The sequence below is a fragment of the Clarias gariepinus genome, chromosome 1 (genome assembly GCF_024256425.1).
Source record: "Clarias gariepinus isolate MV-2021 ecotype Netherlands chromosome 1, CGAR_prim_01v2, whole genome shotgun sequence".
Lineage (NCBI taxonomy): Eukaryota > Metazoa > Chordata > Actinopteri > Siluriformes > Clariidae > Clarias > Clarias gariepinus.
The window spans coordinates 13,189,024-13,205,621 of NC_071100.1; the positions used below are offsets into that span (position 1 = coordinate 13,189,024).

At 35.1% G+C, this 16,598-nt stretch overlaps 1 protein-coding gene across 1 annotated transcript; it reads right to left on the bottom strand.

Annotated features, from left to right (window-relative positions):
• Positions 1–1,908: 1,908 nt before the first annotated feature.
• On the bottom strand, positions 1,909–11,826 carry mylk4a (myosin light chain kinase family, member 4a). The gene is made up of 15 exons (XM_053505656.1): positions 11,051–11,826; positions 9,288–9,455; positions 8,802–8,898; positions 7,636–8,029; positions 7,063–7,286; positions 6,644–6,749; positions 6,014–6,107; positions 5,645–5,754; positions 4,548–4,689; positions 4,340–4,410; positions 4,131–4,259; positions 3,713–3,865; positions 3,485–3,563; positions 3,324–3,378; positions 1,909–3,201 (listed from the first exon to the last, which is right to left on the bottom strand). The coding sequence occupies exons 1-14, from the start codon at positions 11,558–11,560 to the stop codon at positions 3,325–3,327; spliced, it is 2,331 nt and encodes a 776-aa protein (XP_053361631.1). The 5' UTR covers positions 11,561–11,826; the 3' UTR covers positions 1,909–3,201; position 3,324.
• Between the last annotated feature and the right edge of the window lie 4,772 nt (positions 11,827–16,598).

The following is a 16,598-nucleotide window of genomic DNA, read 5'->3' on the forward strand; positions in this document are numbered from 1 at the left end:
TGGGGATAAATACGATGGTAATCACCACTGGCCTCCACAGTCCCTAGTTGGACTACATAGGTTTCTAGATGGATGGATACATTTAAATACTTTTGTTTAAGGCACTTTCAGTCACTAAGATATAATTTTTGGCATTGTGAAGGCAGCAAAATGAACTAATAAATATAGGAAAACATCTGGGCTTCCAAGAGGCACAGCGGTAAAGTGCTTGTTCTATCAAATTTGGTGATGCGGTAGACTTTAGCAGCCAGGATCCTAGAGAAAGCTGATTGCCCAAGCTCTCTCATGGATGTGAGGAATTGGATGGGATGCATTCTAGTGCTTCCACATCAATCGTGGCTCTAAACTAATCATGGGCGTCTGTGAGCGGATAGCGGTGTCCTCCAAGTGTGTTACACTGCTCCTAACAGTGGTGGTGAAACGTCTGATAGTCTTTGGCACTCCTGACTGGTAGTGGCGGAGTGCCCTAATGTAGGGATGCTTGATTTCAAGCATTTTGCTCATGTGTTTTTACACAGTACAGTAACAGATAAGGAAGGCAACATTCTGTCCTTATATGCTGGTCCATTTATTGCCATCTGCTGACAATAACAGGTTAGTGCAGCCACTAATCTTTATGCCTGATACAATCCACATAAACAGCACACAATGCATTACTTTACAGATGTTCTTGATAACATTTGATGTTTTGGCATCATAAGATTCTCGGTTGTTTTGGATGTGACTGATGCTCCACTATTGGTACTTTAGACATATGCATGACGATCCCGTAAACATGACGATCCCGTGTTCCCATAAACATTCAAGAACTGGAACACTTAAAAATGAATAGATAACTTGTTACCAACCTGTGGAAGAGAACTGTGGGAACTGTACACACAATCATTCACCAACACCACTTGCAGAATGTAGGATCTCAGCTGGCAGTAATTGCAACATCCTTTAAACAGTCCTGACCTCACCTCATGTTCGGGCCATAAAAGGATAAGTGTTATAGTGTAGTTTAGTAGGGGATTATATAGAGAGATAAATAGAGTTTTATTTACTAACACATAACTGTGTTCTTTTATTCTGCACAATCACATCCCTGATTGACTGCCCCTTCTATTTGTGTTGATTGACAAGTGTCAATCTTTTATTGCCTGTGTGTATAATTCACAAATCATTTAGCTGTGATTAATTACACAAACTATACTGCAAATGTACTATATGACATGATGTTGGTACTAGCTTTTCAGTAGGTAGCCCAAAAAAATGTAAATTCCAAATTCCATGTAAATTTTTAAGAGTGATATGATTCTATAATAACAGCCCTATCATGGGCATAAGGATGGATGTTGCTCACAATCTTAGACTATGTATGTATACGTATATGGTGTTACGTGTTGTTATTTGGTGTAAAAATGGAAAACAATCAAACTAAACATAGTCATGGTATTTTTCTTGACGTTGACTTGTCCCCAAAGTCAATTACTATGTAGCAGTAAAATATAAAGGTGTAATTTGTTCTTTTCATCTGAAAATAAATATTTGCTTTAGTTTTGCCTAAGTTATTTATTGCCTGTAAATATTCCATAAAATTAATGTAACTCTAACAGGACAAACATTATAGTTCATGACTCCTTTTATGCAATACACCATTGATGGATTCTGCAAAAATAATAATAATAACTCATTAGTAAATTTCACTTAGAATAATTAACAAGAAACAATTCAGACTTTTCCATTATAAAAATTATTTCTACCTTTGTTATGAACTTTAGAAATAAATTTCAAGTCCATTTTAAGATGTAAATTACTTTGATTGAACTGTAAAAATTGTTTCTGTTCACCATCCATACATATACAATATGGGAAAGTTATATGTGTTTTTTTTTTTGGCATTAAAAAGAAAGAAAAACAAAGAAATCTGTTGAAATTTTATTTGTTGTTAATTTTGTAAAGCTGTAAAAATAAATAAAGTCATAAAGTGCACAAAATGCAGTTTAACAGAACATCATAGACATTTTTTTTTTTCAGTTATTAACTCAGATGTTTACTCACTAACTCACTTCTAATTAAAATCAGAAAGAAAGAAAGAAAGAAAGAAAGAAAGAAAGAAAACAAATAGTGTTTGGACATCTAAAAAAAAAGCACATGAAAAATGAATGTTTATTCCGGGTATAATTACAAAAAGATGTAAAGCATCATCCAATAAATCTAAAAAGATTATACTTTAAAAATGAAATCAGATTTTACAGTACAGTGAATCAGGAAGCTTGAATATCTATGTCTTTACACACTGGGAAAAAGATCATACTGCACCATTACAGAAAAAAAAATTATATATATGTACAAAAACACTGCAAGAGATCATGCATCCCCAAAATAATAGGATATAATATAGATTATTTTTTTATCAAGATCTCTATCATAAGTCATCATACATTAACAATATCAAAAGGTTTCTTGTTTTGTTGCTGTCTGAATATCATGCTTGTTGCTTTCAATACCATGCTTAAGTGATGCACGTAGTACACCTGACACACATTTACAACACTCTAAATGCCCTCTGGTAATTCCAATCATAAAATTTTATCCCTTTTATACATACAGATTTTTATAATATTACATTCAATAACATTTATTCTATGACAAATTACAGATGTACCTATATTGATACACTTGTTCTAAAATATCCTCATTTCTATAATAACAAATTATAATTAATAAAATGCTCTTAATTAACAATGGTTGACATGATTAATTTTAAGTAAGGAACCGTTTATTTAATGTTTGGGGAGGAGCCATAAAAGTTGGTGCTTTGTAGATTGCAGAGGTGTGAGCTATCAGCTATGTGTTTTATCTCTTATTTATTGTACAGTGGTACTCTTAATCATTTTACAAATGCTGAAGGTGAAAACAAAAATAAAACCAAATACTAACGTTTATTATTTCTAATTACTGTAACACCTATTCCATAACAATAATTCCATGTTATCCCTTTACGATTGTATGGTGCTTTGGGAAGACTAGGTTATTAACTAAAAGTAATGATGCCATCCATCATGATATGTGACTTCAGTAATCAGAATAGCACAGATTTTTGCAACTAATGACCCAAAAAAGCATAAGGTAGATAGTTTTACAAGTAACTTCCAGTAATTAAAAGCACAGCAGGCTTGGTCCAAATGGCCTCAGCTGGCATAAACAAAGCCAGATCTACAAAAAATAAATAAATAAATAAAATCGGTTAACCATATACAGTAATATGCATTAACTTAAGAATATATGCTAGGTTAGACAAAATATAGCTGTTAAGTTACTTGAGGTCAGTGACTTACATTAGCTCTCAGGTGGAGGCACACAGGAATTTCTACGTGAATTGCACATGTTCTTCTGTAATGGTAAAAAGAATGATGAAAAACAAGCTAACCTGGTCTGTGGTATTACTGGTTTTCATAGAGACTTCTTCACAATCATGTGTATGAAAGGGAAGTTTTACCTTTTTGTGCAGGTAACTATGGAGCACTGGGTCTGAAAGCCAAGGATGCTTCAGAGCTTCACTTGCACCTATCCTCCAGCTACAAATAGACCATATTCAAGAAATTAGCATAGTAGGATGGATGTATTGAACGCATTAATGGAAGGCTGATTGGCTAGCTAGCTGGTGGTTATATGGATGGATGGATGGATGGATGGATGGATGGATGGATGGATGGATGGAACATACCTTTTATTGTAGACAAGTAGTTTGGAGATGAAGTCCTTGGCCTGCTCTGAAATACCTAAGAACTCACTTTCCTCAAAGTTCCACCGGCAGACCAGGATGTTATTCAATGTCTCACTATCATCATCACCAAGGAAAGGAGACAAACCACTCAGACTGTTGAGAAGAAGCAGCATAAATAAATAAAAAAAAGTAACTCTCCATGTCAGTGATGCAAACAACATGAAACACATTCCAACTGTTTCTGTACCCAGGATCTTGGTCTGGATTGTATATCTGGTGTTTTTAATTGCAGGTTTTAAAAAAAGCAAAAAAAAAAAAAAATCTCCCTTTGGTTATGATTAGTCACTAAAAACTAGAGCGCATTAGCCCACATGACTAGTTTAGAGACTTCTGATAAAATTGGGCAGTAAACTCTTACAGCATGTAAGTGATGACACCAAGGCTCCACATGTCTGTGTTGAAGGATGCGAAGTCATAGTTGACCACCTCAGGGGCGAGAAACTCTGGTGTGCCAAAATTCACTCGTAACTTCTCCCGGGGTACGTATCTATTGATGATAAAAAAGTTAATATTTATTTATTTATTTATTTATTCATTTATTTTTAAGGGATTCCATATAGAACATACTTTCTTGCAAGTCCAAAGTCGATGATCTTTATTTTGTTTGTCACCCTGCTAACACACAGGATATTCTCAGGCTAGAGAGAAAGACATAGACATTGTCACGATGCAGCTTTACAGACAAAAATAATTCCAATTGTTAGTCGTATTGGAAGAAAAAAATATGATTGTTGAGTTTGCCTTGTTAAAGTTAGCTCTTGGTGAATTGTGTTACCTTTAGGTCCAGATGGATAATGTACATTTTGTGCATATAGCGCAGCCCCTCACAGATCTGTCTGACAAACATGATTGTGTCCAGCTCAGTCAGTTTGTAGTTTTCGTCAATAATTCTGTCGAAGAGCTCACCACCATCCACACTGGAATTAATGAGCATAGAAAATGTTAAAAAGAAATTTTAAAAATGTACACACAACCAACACATGTACAATTATGATGTGTTTTTTGCTGCTTTTGTTTACTCTTAGATAAACGTTATATCTAATTATCATATGAAATACTCTTATTATTTTAAAACTGAGAATAATAAAAATAAATTTAGATTCTGTATAAATTTACAATTAGTATCAGACTTCTATATATTTTACCATAATGTTTTGGGAGTAAAACAGGTTAACTGATCTTTAAAAAAGAGTTGTATTTATGTATTCACTTATCTTTATTTATTATTATTATTATTATTATTATTATTATTATTATTATTATTATTATTATCAGTTGTAGTAGTAGTAGTAAATATTTCTCGCACTTATGCAATGTAGTCGTGTGCTAATTAAATGACCGTAAAACAGTAAGAGAATACAGATATACCGTACACCACACCAACTGCAGAAATATGTTATAGGGCTTAATGCGTACTACATTGCTATAGTTGTTTTAAAGGTGCGGTTTGTCATTTAGAGCCCTCTGCTGTCTCTGAGGTGAATAGCAAAAAAATTAATTTTCTTTTGCATAAGTGTATCTTTAAAATTACATGTGCATTAAGTTGCCATTAAAGAAAATTATTTAAATTATGCAGCTTAGATTTGACTTGGAGGTGGAGCTATTTTCTGGGTCAGAAAAATAAAAAGCCTGAATCAACAAATCTAGTCAGATCTGATACAAGACTATAATCCAAATCACAATTTTTCTAATGCATTTTCAAAACAAATTGAACCTTTACAAAGTTCCTCTGTTAACATTTAACTATAAATTCCAGTCAATAATGGTCTTTCATGGAAACAAGACATGGCTATGTTTCTTCTTTTCACCCTGTCCTCACTTTTAAATATAGCCTTACTGTAGAACAGTAATAAATCACTATGTGGTGCATACTATTCAAGGACAAGGATGATGTCGCTCCTGGATTCATAGGCGGCATACAGCTGGATCAGATTGGCATGGTCTAACTGGTTCATGACTTGAATCTCATTCTTCACCACCTCCTGCCAAAATAAACAGAAGCATGCAGCAGTTCTATCAAAACCAAAATCTTAAATACAGGCATATGTGCATTTATAATTAGAATGATTAAAAACGCACAACTATTAAGTGCAAGATTAGGCTTAATTTAAGCTATTAAAAGTTATTAAAACAAGCCTTGATTCGAGGATAGCTTATGAATTGTATGCTTATTGTATGCTTGTATGCTTATGAATTTTGTTGTGTTTGGAGTTGTTTGTATAATGCTGTCATTAATTCTACCTTTTCCTTTTGACTCCGTGCTTTAATGACCTTGGCTGCTAGAGTGAGTCCAGATGAATTTTCGATACATTTGTGCACTTGACCAAAACGGCCTCTGTGAAACCAAATTCAAAAAAGAAAAGAAAATGAGTGAAGCTGAACACAGTTTTTAAATGACAAATTATATTTAAAAAAAATGCTAAGCTTTGCAAATGAAGCAAAAATACATGAATGATTTCACTAGTGTGTTCACTGCATTATAGTGCAAAAGCTTTGAATTGAAACACTTTGCACTGATACTTATGGTGTTTTTCTAAGCCAATCTGTTGAAAGCAAAGTCTTTTTGAAGTGCTAGATTAACTTCTACTGATGGGCTTCCAGCTGGCAAAAAGGTCTAGTTTCACATATGCAGAAAGCCCAGGGTAAAAATAATTGCCCCTGACTCTGGAGCTATGAATAGAGCGAGAGGAGAGCAGCAGTCAGCAGTGGAAGGTTATGTAAAACCCGTCCTGTGAGGATTAAAAGGACTCTGCTGTCCACTTTCCGCACTCTTCACACCATTTCTCACATTCTGTTCTCTGCTTTTAGGTCTCTTAGCAGTCGCGGTGCCAAAGGTGAGGTGGGAATGGAAATGGAAAGGGAAAAGGTTACCCTCCAATGATCTCCTGGTGGTTGATAGTGTAGAAATTTTTGATCTGGTTGGGTTTGGCTGAAACCAAACGATGGCTAAAAGGAGCTGCTGGTGGAGGGGTGCAGTCTGCACCAAGGATAAGAAGGAAAGAACATCAACATTAGATACCGTCTCAACAACTCTTCCTTTCCTTTCTCTTTCCTGACAAAAATCTATTATACAGTTCATTTAAAACAAATAAATAATTTATTTTAAAAGAATAAAGAATTAAAGTTTTGTTTTGGAACATTATTTATGTATTTGTTACATTATATATAAAGTATAATTTAACAGAATTATAGAAATGCTATTAGCAATTACACACCATATAAATGCAAAATTAACCCATTAACTATTTATTTTAATGTGACTCTAAAATATAAAACAATCCAGGCCTCACCAATGAAGAACTGCTCACACTCGTCATCGTCGTCAAATTCCTCTTCTGTTTTCCTAATTTTGCTGAAATCTAAATGAATTTCGACTCCATCTGCTTTGAAAATGCCACACAGACTTTCTGGAACCTGCATTTGGTTTTCATTGGCTTCTTCTTCACAGACCTGCAGCTCAAGACCTTTTGACTCGCTGCTCGTGGTGACTTCGTGCAGCGGTTCTGGATCACAACTGAAAGAATCATAAACGAAAATGACATTTTTAAATGAAAAAGCTGAGGTTTCTACTGGAAAGAATTGAGCAGAGGCAAGTTGAAAAAATTAAAGAGTTAGGAATATTTTAATAAAGTGGTACTTTGACAGTTTAAAGATTTTGAAAGTTCAAGAAGTCGGTTAAGTAAAATTTGAAAATCACAATGTTTGTGACTGATTTATTTGTAAAAAACAAAACAACAAAAAAAAAACAAAGCTGGACCTAGGAAATGATCTGGTTCACATACATTCGACTGATACAGTATTAATCTTTTAATATTTTACTTGCACTTTTGCACTTAGAACAGTGGACTGATTAAAATTGGTACCTCTGTGATGTCACAGCATCCTCGGCTTTCATAGCTTCAACCATTATTGAAGTTTCCTCTTTGCTTTCTTCCTCAAGCACTTTTTTGATCTCCTCTTCAGATTTGTTAATCGTCTCATGCACTTCATCCTGAATCTCTTTATCCTGAATATCTTCTTCCTCTGCTTTCTCATCGTCCACTTTTAGCTCGGTGCCACACGCCTGGCTGTTTGGCTCAGGCTCCTCGTGCTCAACTAGAGGAACTTTGGCTTGATCCAGGATGATATTCTGATGGTTTTGGCTGAGAGGCTCCTCAGCCTCTGATCCTGTGCATGATAGCGAGTATTTAGCATTCTCTCTATTAAGCTTCTGAACTTCTTCCAACAACAGGGCCTTCTTCTTCATGGAGACAGAGTCTATGGAAAACAGAAAAGATGGTGCCATTTTATTACATACTGAAAAAGATACTATTGTTTTTAGTGATGGCCCTTGGTGGTTGCTGATCATACCATATTATTACTATTAGTAGAAGTAGTAGTAATATTGTAGTTTTGAAGTTTCATTTTTTTTTCCTTGGGATATTATTATCTCTAGACAAACTCTGACATGAATTGTACATATGAGTAATTCCATGATTTAAAAAAAAATTATTAAATGTATTTATGTGTGCTGGAGTTTAAACTAAAATTTCCTTTACAACAACGCAATGTGTGAATCCATTTAACATCTAATTTCATAAAGATTTGTAGGTATAAAATTAAAGACAACACATCCTAAACACCCTAATTCACCTCTTTGAAATATCTGGAATATTTGATAAACCACATATTTAACATATTTTAGTAATGTATTATTATTATTATTACTATTATTATTACAGTATATACATATTATATACATATTATATACATGTATATATATATATATATATATATATATATATATATATATATATATATATATATATACATGTATTATTATTATTATTATTATTATTATTATTATTATTATATTGTTATATACATTGCTAAAATGTATCTATGTCACTTTTTTACACTTTTTTTGGTCCAAAGAAACCAAACGAGTTGTTTAATATTAATTCCTACATTTTGTCCATTTATTTTCATTAGCTGTTAGCTAAATTGCAATGAGTTAAAAAGTCACTCATGTTTAATCCACTACTCCTACCTGTAGTGTCTGGGGGCTTCTTTTTCTTCTGTGCTTTAAGCCCCTTTGGGCTCAGACAACCCTTCTCCTTGCCATCTTTAAACTTGTGGTCCTTCAACTTTAGCGTTTCAGGATGAACATGGAAAAGAAACCCAAAAAAACAAGGTAAGTGATGAAGGAATAAATTCTGCTAAAGCATAACACACTTTTCCTCATTCTATGCATCTTTAACCAGCATAGAACAGTATTTTATATTGCAGGCTTCTGGCCACTATTATCACTATTCAAGATTCAAATAATCTTAATTTTACAATGAAAGAATAAACATGGAAGAGAAAAATGAAAAACAAGGTGAGTGATGAAGAAGTAATCCGTGCTAAAGCATACCACACTCTTACTCATTCTATGCATCTTTAACTAGCATAGAACGATATTTTATATTGCAGGCTTCTGGTCACTACTATCACCAGTCAATTTTTTAATAATAATAATTATGATAGTACACACTTTTGAGTGCAATGATAGAGATGAGTGCAGAAATTTGAAGGATTTCTTTGAGGACACGAAATGCTTTGGTCCATGAAGCTTTAGTTTATGAGCAGACTCCAGGCTGCTGGGTTCACGTGACGCATTTAATACTTTTGTCCTTTTATTGAGTTTAGTAGAGATAGTTTTCTGTTGTAGACAAAACATGGATGGTAGGGAAGATCACATGAAATAATTAAATTTATCATAAAATAATTGGAAAGAGACACAGATGAATAAATAAAGATGCAACTATTCAAATGGAAAATGTCAGGGTGGATAAAACAATCGATTTTATTGGGTTAATGTTCAGGAGAGTGAATAAAACAATATGATGAGTGCTTTAGATTAATATTGTGTTCAGCATTTATTCATGAGTGTAGGCCTGGGAAACAACTCTGATATCATCTTCTGGTCCACTTCTTCACATCTTCTAAGCCATGCATGTAAAATCCAGTCCAGTTCTATCCACACCAAGGTCAGGGTCATTATCCATAAAATAGACTAGTTTCCCTTTCAGCAAAACATTCTAAGCAGAACCTTTTCACAATGTTTAAACTGGTAAGTTCAAATAATACTTAAAAAACGTATTTACAAGAAAGGAGAATGAGAGAAAAGGGTATTGGTAATTAATAATATTGAATTGAAAATCATTATTAAATCATTTAGTTAGCTGGTATAATGTGACTGACCATTTTACCTTGTTCTTTACAAATATACTTAGGTTCTAAACAGGATCACATTTAAAGTTTAAAAAACTTTTATATTCTGCTGAGTAAAATTAGTTTTCCTAATAATGACTGGTACTGAGCCAGTATGAATACGAAAACCATTTTGATAGAATCCAGAATATGGTCCTGCAACCAAGATCATCATCGAACTGAATGTTAATGGGAGTCAGCATTTAAATTAACAGTGCATATGCTATTTTAGTCTTCTTTTAATGGAAAGGGGATCCTTAAAAACACTGAAAACTATTTAAAAGTCCTACGAAAAAAATTCTAATTTCTATTCAGGATTGAGGGTTACCTAAAGGTTTGGTCACCTGTGATTTATGATTCTGATCCTAGATCAGTCCTCTTACCCATAGTTTTAACTAGAGGTGGATAAGGCACTGAAACATTTGGAAATACACTGTTGAACTGTGGCCCAAATTTGAGCACACACACACCTAAGGGTTTCCTGTGGCAATTTATGATTGCCATAAATGACTTACGCGGGATCGGATCTCCCAAGGGGCTGAGCTGGGGGTCAGTTCTGGCAGTCACATTCAAATGTGTCTATGGCTGCCATTCCATGACCCAACACTTGTCTGCTATGTGGGAGAGAGAGACTCTGACGCAAGTACTAAAGACAACACGCATTGCTAATCATCTAAATCATTCTCATCATTCTTCTCTTAGTATGGTGCTGGGAATCAATTTTGTGCTAATTATCTAACAGTCCTATGAATCATATTAGCTATCATGAAACATCTATTTAAAATGGAATGCTTTAAGTTATTAAAGCGACCTAAGCATAGAAAAAGTGACAGATGGAAGAAATTATGTATGCCCTCTCAAATCTTATATGGTCAGCACCTGAAGTTAGTATTCATGAAGAGCAGCCTATATAGAGCTAGAACAAGAAGGTTGTTGCTCAAAGGTTGTTGTTCATCCAACAACCTGATCCTAATCTTGGCTATATACCTTTATTGTATTACATTTGGGGAAATTTATTTAGCTGACTCTGCAATTCTGACTCACCTTGCCAGATACCGGCTCACTTAAGGCTTGTCTCTTAGCACTACGTTTGCTATCCTGGTTCTTGCACCCTGAAGTTAATGTCGCTTTGCATTTGCGTGGCCCCTTGAAAATGAGTTCTGTGATTTTGGAAGTCTTGACTGTTTCACCAATGAAGCTGACCACCTGCTGGATGCCCATCACCAGCCTCTCCATGCCTTCCAGCTTCTGGGTCTGCTGTTCTGAACGTTTGTTTACAGCCGTCATGATGCTACTCATTTCTTGGCACATTTCTTTCATCTCACCGCCAATGCCTCGGGTTGGTCCCTTAGTGCGGCTTGCTGGAGGCATCTCCTCTTTATCTACTTTCAGGGTTTCCATGTCTCTTTCTATCCCGACGAGTTCCTCTGACATGCTGTCCAGGCGGCTGAGGACTTTCTCCTGGATGCTAATGAGCGTGTCCATTTTGCTGCTTAGAGACTCAATCCTGACCTGAATTAAATTAAATCCAGGACTAGTTTCCACAGAAGTCATGACGGCAGCCCAAACCAGTACCAAGCAATGCAAAGCCGGTGTAAGGCAAACAGTCACAGCTGATAATGTCCACAAAGCAGATGTAAGTACTTCAATGAAAAAATATATAGATATATAAAATAATTAAAAAAAAGAAACCAATGCCGCAAAAACAAATCTTATGTCTTTGTTTAGAAATAAAACAGGTAAAGAACTATAAAGTCTCAAGTCCTACAATGACAAGTGTGCTCTTCTTTCTCCAAGTGTACACCTCCATTTGGCACTACAGCAACTCTTTCAGCTGGAGATAGCTTTAAGAATAGAATGAACCTGCCTCCCTAAATCCTACTGCATAGGAGGTGGGGGGTCCTGTGTCAACAGGGGCCTCAGAGGAGGGCGGCAGATCAGGAAGAGTTGCGTGATATCTGAGATGTTTCAAATTCTGAACTCGAGCAGATGCTCAAGTTGGATACTGAGTGCCAGGTGTTGAAAGGTTTCTGTGTATACACATCACATATACGCACATACAAGTATATGGAAAGACTTTTTCCACCTCAGCATTCAGGATCAACTTACAGGTTGGAAAAAATGTTTAAGATGACGATTAAGGTTTTATTCGGAAAGGCCTAAAAATATATAAATAAAATAAACAAAAACAAAAGAAGGTAGAAGACGTTCAGTCTGGGGCTACTTTTTCTTTAAAAATACTTTGTGCCTTTATCAAATTTACATATATTATACTAAAAAGAATTATTTAATAAAGGAATTGCATGCTATAAAAATATTATTTAACAGAACAGTGTGGTTTGTTTTAACCGTAGTGTACAAAAGGCTAACCAGACCCCCCTAACCGTAACCTTAACACTAGCTTTCACTATTGAAACTTTTCAGAACAATCGAGTCATAAAAGTTGTATGTATATATATTTTAGATTTTGTTCTTTCTTATAGTTAAGCTATTTATTTATATTATATTATATTATATTATATTATATTATATTATATTATATTATATTATATTATATTATATTATTTATTTCCTCTTTTCTATTTCTCATTCTTATTTCTTGTTAGTTCACAAGCGGTCATATAAGCATTTCACTGCATATCGTACTGTGTATCTTCAAATAAAATTTGAATTTGTTATGAGCTGGCAGGCAAAGCATTTAAACAGGTTAAAATTTTTAGACGGTTCGTATTTGTTTGCTGATTAACTGTCCATTTTGTATTGTCACCCAACAGCAAAAACGCTCTGACTCACTCATCAACAGACTGCAGGTGGCACGCTACATTTCTGCATGTCATAGTGTCGCAGGCCCCTCAACTGTAATGGGAGTAGAATGACAGCCATGATTTATTTGGTGTTGGTTTCCTGGCAAACACATCCACTCAAATCCTCCGAAGAAGCTTACTCATTCACAGTTAGGACAGTTACAGGTCAATTTTAACTTAGAGGATGAAATATGAATCTGTGCCCTGTACTCGTCCCATAAACATGGCATAACATAGCAGTGCATTCCGTCATGGGTACTGCAAATCAGCAAATTAGGAAAAGTGCAAAATAAATCTTCTCTGACATAAAATTTTTCTTTTTACTTTGCCAAAACCTAAAAAAGAAAACATGCACAGTCCAAAAAAAATCAAGCTGTCATTTGACAAAATGAATATGAGTTGGTGCCTGAGTCAACTCTCAGCCTCCATACACTTAGCTGCCTACTTTTTTTTTGGAACCTCTTAAAGTGTACCATGAATTTTACTTGACAAGCAGTGGCACAGTCAGTAAGCTGAGCCAGTTTCACCAAAAATAGCATGGCAGTTGGCTCGTTCCATAACACGTGCTCAGATCTGTACTTATAACCCCAAGAGGTTTGCACAGCTCTCGTTTTATATCACCTAACAATAAAAACAAACTCTGCAGGCCATTTTTAATTTTTATTTATTTTATGGGTTTGTGTGCCAATTCCGATGCCGAACCTTAACTCTCTCACAGCATCCCTTTTTATCACAACGCTAGTATTTCAAGGAGCAAAACATTTTATTCTCTTCTGGATATTAACAAGTGACCTCAAGAGTGCTATGATAAATGAGATCAAATAGGCCTAACTGACAGGTCAGGACTGTTGCACCTGTCCTCGGGTACCAACAGATGACTGAGTTTAAGAGTCCAGTGTGAAGGTTGTTCTGTGTTGCATGGCTTCATTTATAAACCTCATACAATGGCAACAATTTTACTGCTATGCATTACAACAGTAGTAGTATTTTATGAAACAAGAGGAATAAAAACAATTTACTGCATTGGGATGTTAAATCAGACTCCAGTTTGTACAAGATCTTTGTCATACACTTACAAAAATTATTATTTTTTAAATCACAGAAAAACACAAAAAATTTAATATATATGTAAACTAAATAATTACAAGCTTATACTATAATTAATTTGTTTAAAAGGTTTGTATAACACCAAGTATTTATTTATTATTTGTGTTTGCTCATATTGACAAAAGATGCAACCCGAACACAATAAATTTATTTTCTGTTTGACTACCTCAGTTGAATCAGTTCTGTGTAAAATCAATACAACTGAGATTCACTTTAATTTGTCAGACTGCTTGTCTGCCTGCATGTATTCTCACCTGCCTGAGGAACCACAGTGAAAAATTTAATTTAAATGAACTTCTTATCTAAAGGCACCCTAGGGACTCGGACTAGCTTATATGGACTAAGTATTTGGCTTGGTATGTTTAGGAGACCACAGACTTCACACCTGTGATTAGTGTGACGCGACGGAAAACATATAAGCTCCTGATGCCAGGAAATGAAACAAGACCTGGGTTCTCAGGATAGCCTTGAACTGGAACGGGCCCATGCCATTTCAGAACAATAAAATGAAGAATATGCTGAGGCGGGTAGCCCGGGATGACTGCTATACAAACAATTCTGTCATGTTTGTAGAGTGAAACTAAAACTCGAGAAGAGCGTGAGAAAATGAAGTATGGCACTCCATGTTGGATGTGTCTTGCTATGCAAGTCGGAGTGCCAAGAGCTGGTACAGTATGGCAGTGAGAAGTAAAGAGAAAGAGATGTGAAGGGTGGTGAGGAATGCCACTTGGCGCACAGCATTAATTACACTGACAGAAACATAACCCATGATACCCTCCCAGCCATCCATAAACACAGAGTGTATGACCTTTCCAAGGAGAACTTGGAAAAAGGTCATAGAAGAAGGACTGCTCCTAAGGTTTGAACCCTCTGCTCTGGGACCCCTTGATTACAGGCTCTGACCTCCAGAGCACAAATTGTTCTTTTGGCACTGCTGCAAAGTTGTAGTGGTAAACGGATATGCTCTGAAGGCCGGTCACTGCCAGAATAAGCATATTCCAGGCTAGTGCTAGACACTTGGAAGCATATAAACACTAAAAGTGCTGGAACCCTTCTGTGCAGGTATTCAGCAGATTTTGCCTAGTAAAACCAAAACTCGCACCAAATTATTTTGTCCTAGTCATTGCAGGGCATCAAGATGCCCCAAAATGTCTCAGCTTGTAAGAAGCTATGGGATTACATCATGATGTGATGAAGCTTTGGCATGAGTGAAAAGATCCATTTGCAGCTTGATGTAAAAGCAGTAAGAACACTATGTCCTGGGACATTAGGAGCAATGTCCCTAGCGGTGACTTAATACCCCATCATTAGGTTCCAAACCCTGGGAATTTTGCTGCATAGAATTTTAAGAATAAGACACCTCTGATGCTGACCAGTAACATTCCTGAAATTTAAATAAATATGCAGAGTCCGGATTAATATTATTGATATTTCTAGGTTGAAAAAGTAGGTTCTGAAAATGTTGTGCAAGTGAAAGTGCACAACATTGAGATGTACTTTAAAAGATATTTTCTGGTCAGGCCGAGTATCATGCATGTCATTTGGTGCTGTTGTATATTTTGTATTTTCACAATGGGTAAATAAAAAAATGTACCAGTGAGCTCCAGTCATATGGCGCAGGGAAAAGTTTTGTCGAAGCCAACTGAGATGACCTCTATGTCGATGTTTTGATCATTGTGTGTACTTCGTTGCCTTAACAACCAATGAAATATAACCTGGCAAACTTCTAAAGTGCCTTGTATGATTTTAAACAAAACTGAATATATATGTACATATATGACAGAAGTTATATATATTTATATGTGCAGAAGTTTTATATAAAAAAACGTTAAAAGTTTGGATACATTAAGATTTATTTTCTAAATTCTAGAACAATACAGGGTTGTTTTTTTTTTAAACTATAAAATAACACGTATGGCATTAGGCAATTAAGTAACAGAGACAAAGGTCAGCTGTTCTGGAATAGTTCTTGCAAGAACAGTATTCTCAAGTACTGAAGAAATCTGGCTCTCATGAAGACCATCGTAGGAAAGCAACACCAAAAGTTACCTCTGCTGTAGAAGAAAACTTCATTCAGAGTTAACAGCCTCAAGAGTCACAAATAAACAGCAAGTCAGACTAGAGTCGTTGTGAAGGCTTTACAAAGTAAAAGTAGCAGACACATCTCCATATCAACTATTCAAAGTACAGTATCACCTGTTTTAATATAGTATATTTTCAATATTTCCAACATTGAAATAAATAAAAATAAAAAAAGACTATGGAATTAGAAGGTGCATTTAAACTTTGGTATATTCTTGTTTGTTGCAAAACTTTTAATATCTGAATGTGAACAGCAGGGGGAGCTACAACACTATCCAACAGAGAGTGCAACTGTTCACCTTCTGAAGTCAAATTATGAAAATAACTTTTAAATAAGAGCATGACACAGGAAATGGTGCTTTAGTGTATATATATTTTTTTATTTAAAAAATGCTATTTTTATTTATCTATTTGTTACATGTGCTGTTATATTTATGGAGTTTGACTAATGACCTTTCCTAAAGCATCTTTTCTACATGTATCCTATAATACATGTGAGTCATGGAGGTTTAAGGGCCTTGTTGGGTTTAAGTGCCCAACAGTGGTAGTTTAATGGTGCTGGGGTTTCAACTGTAGTTGAATCTGTAGTTCTGTAGAGC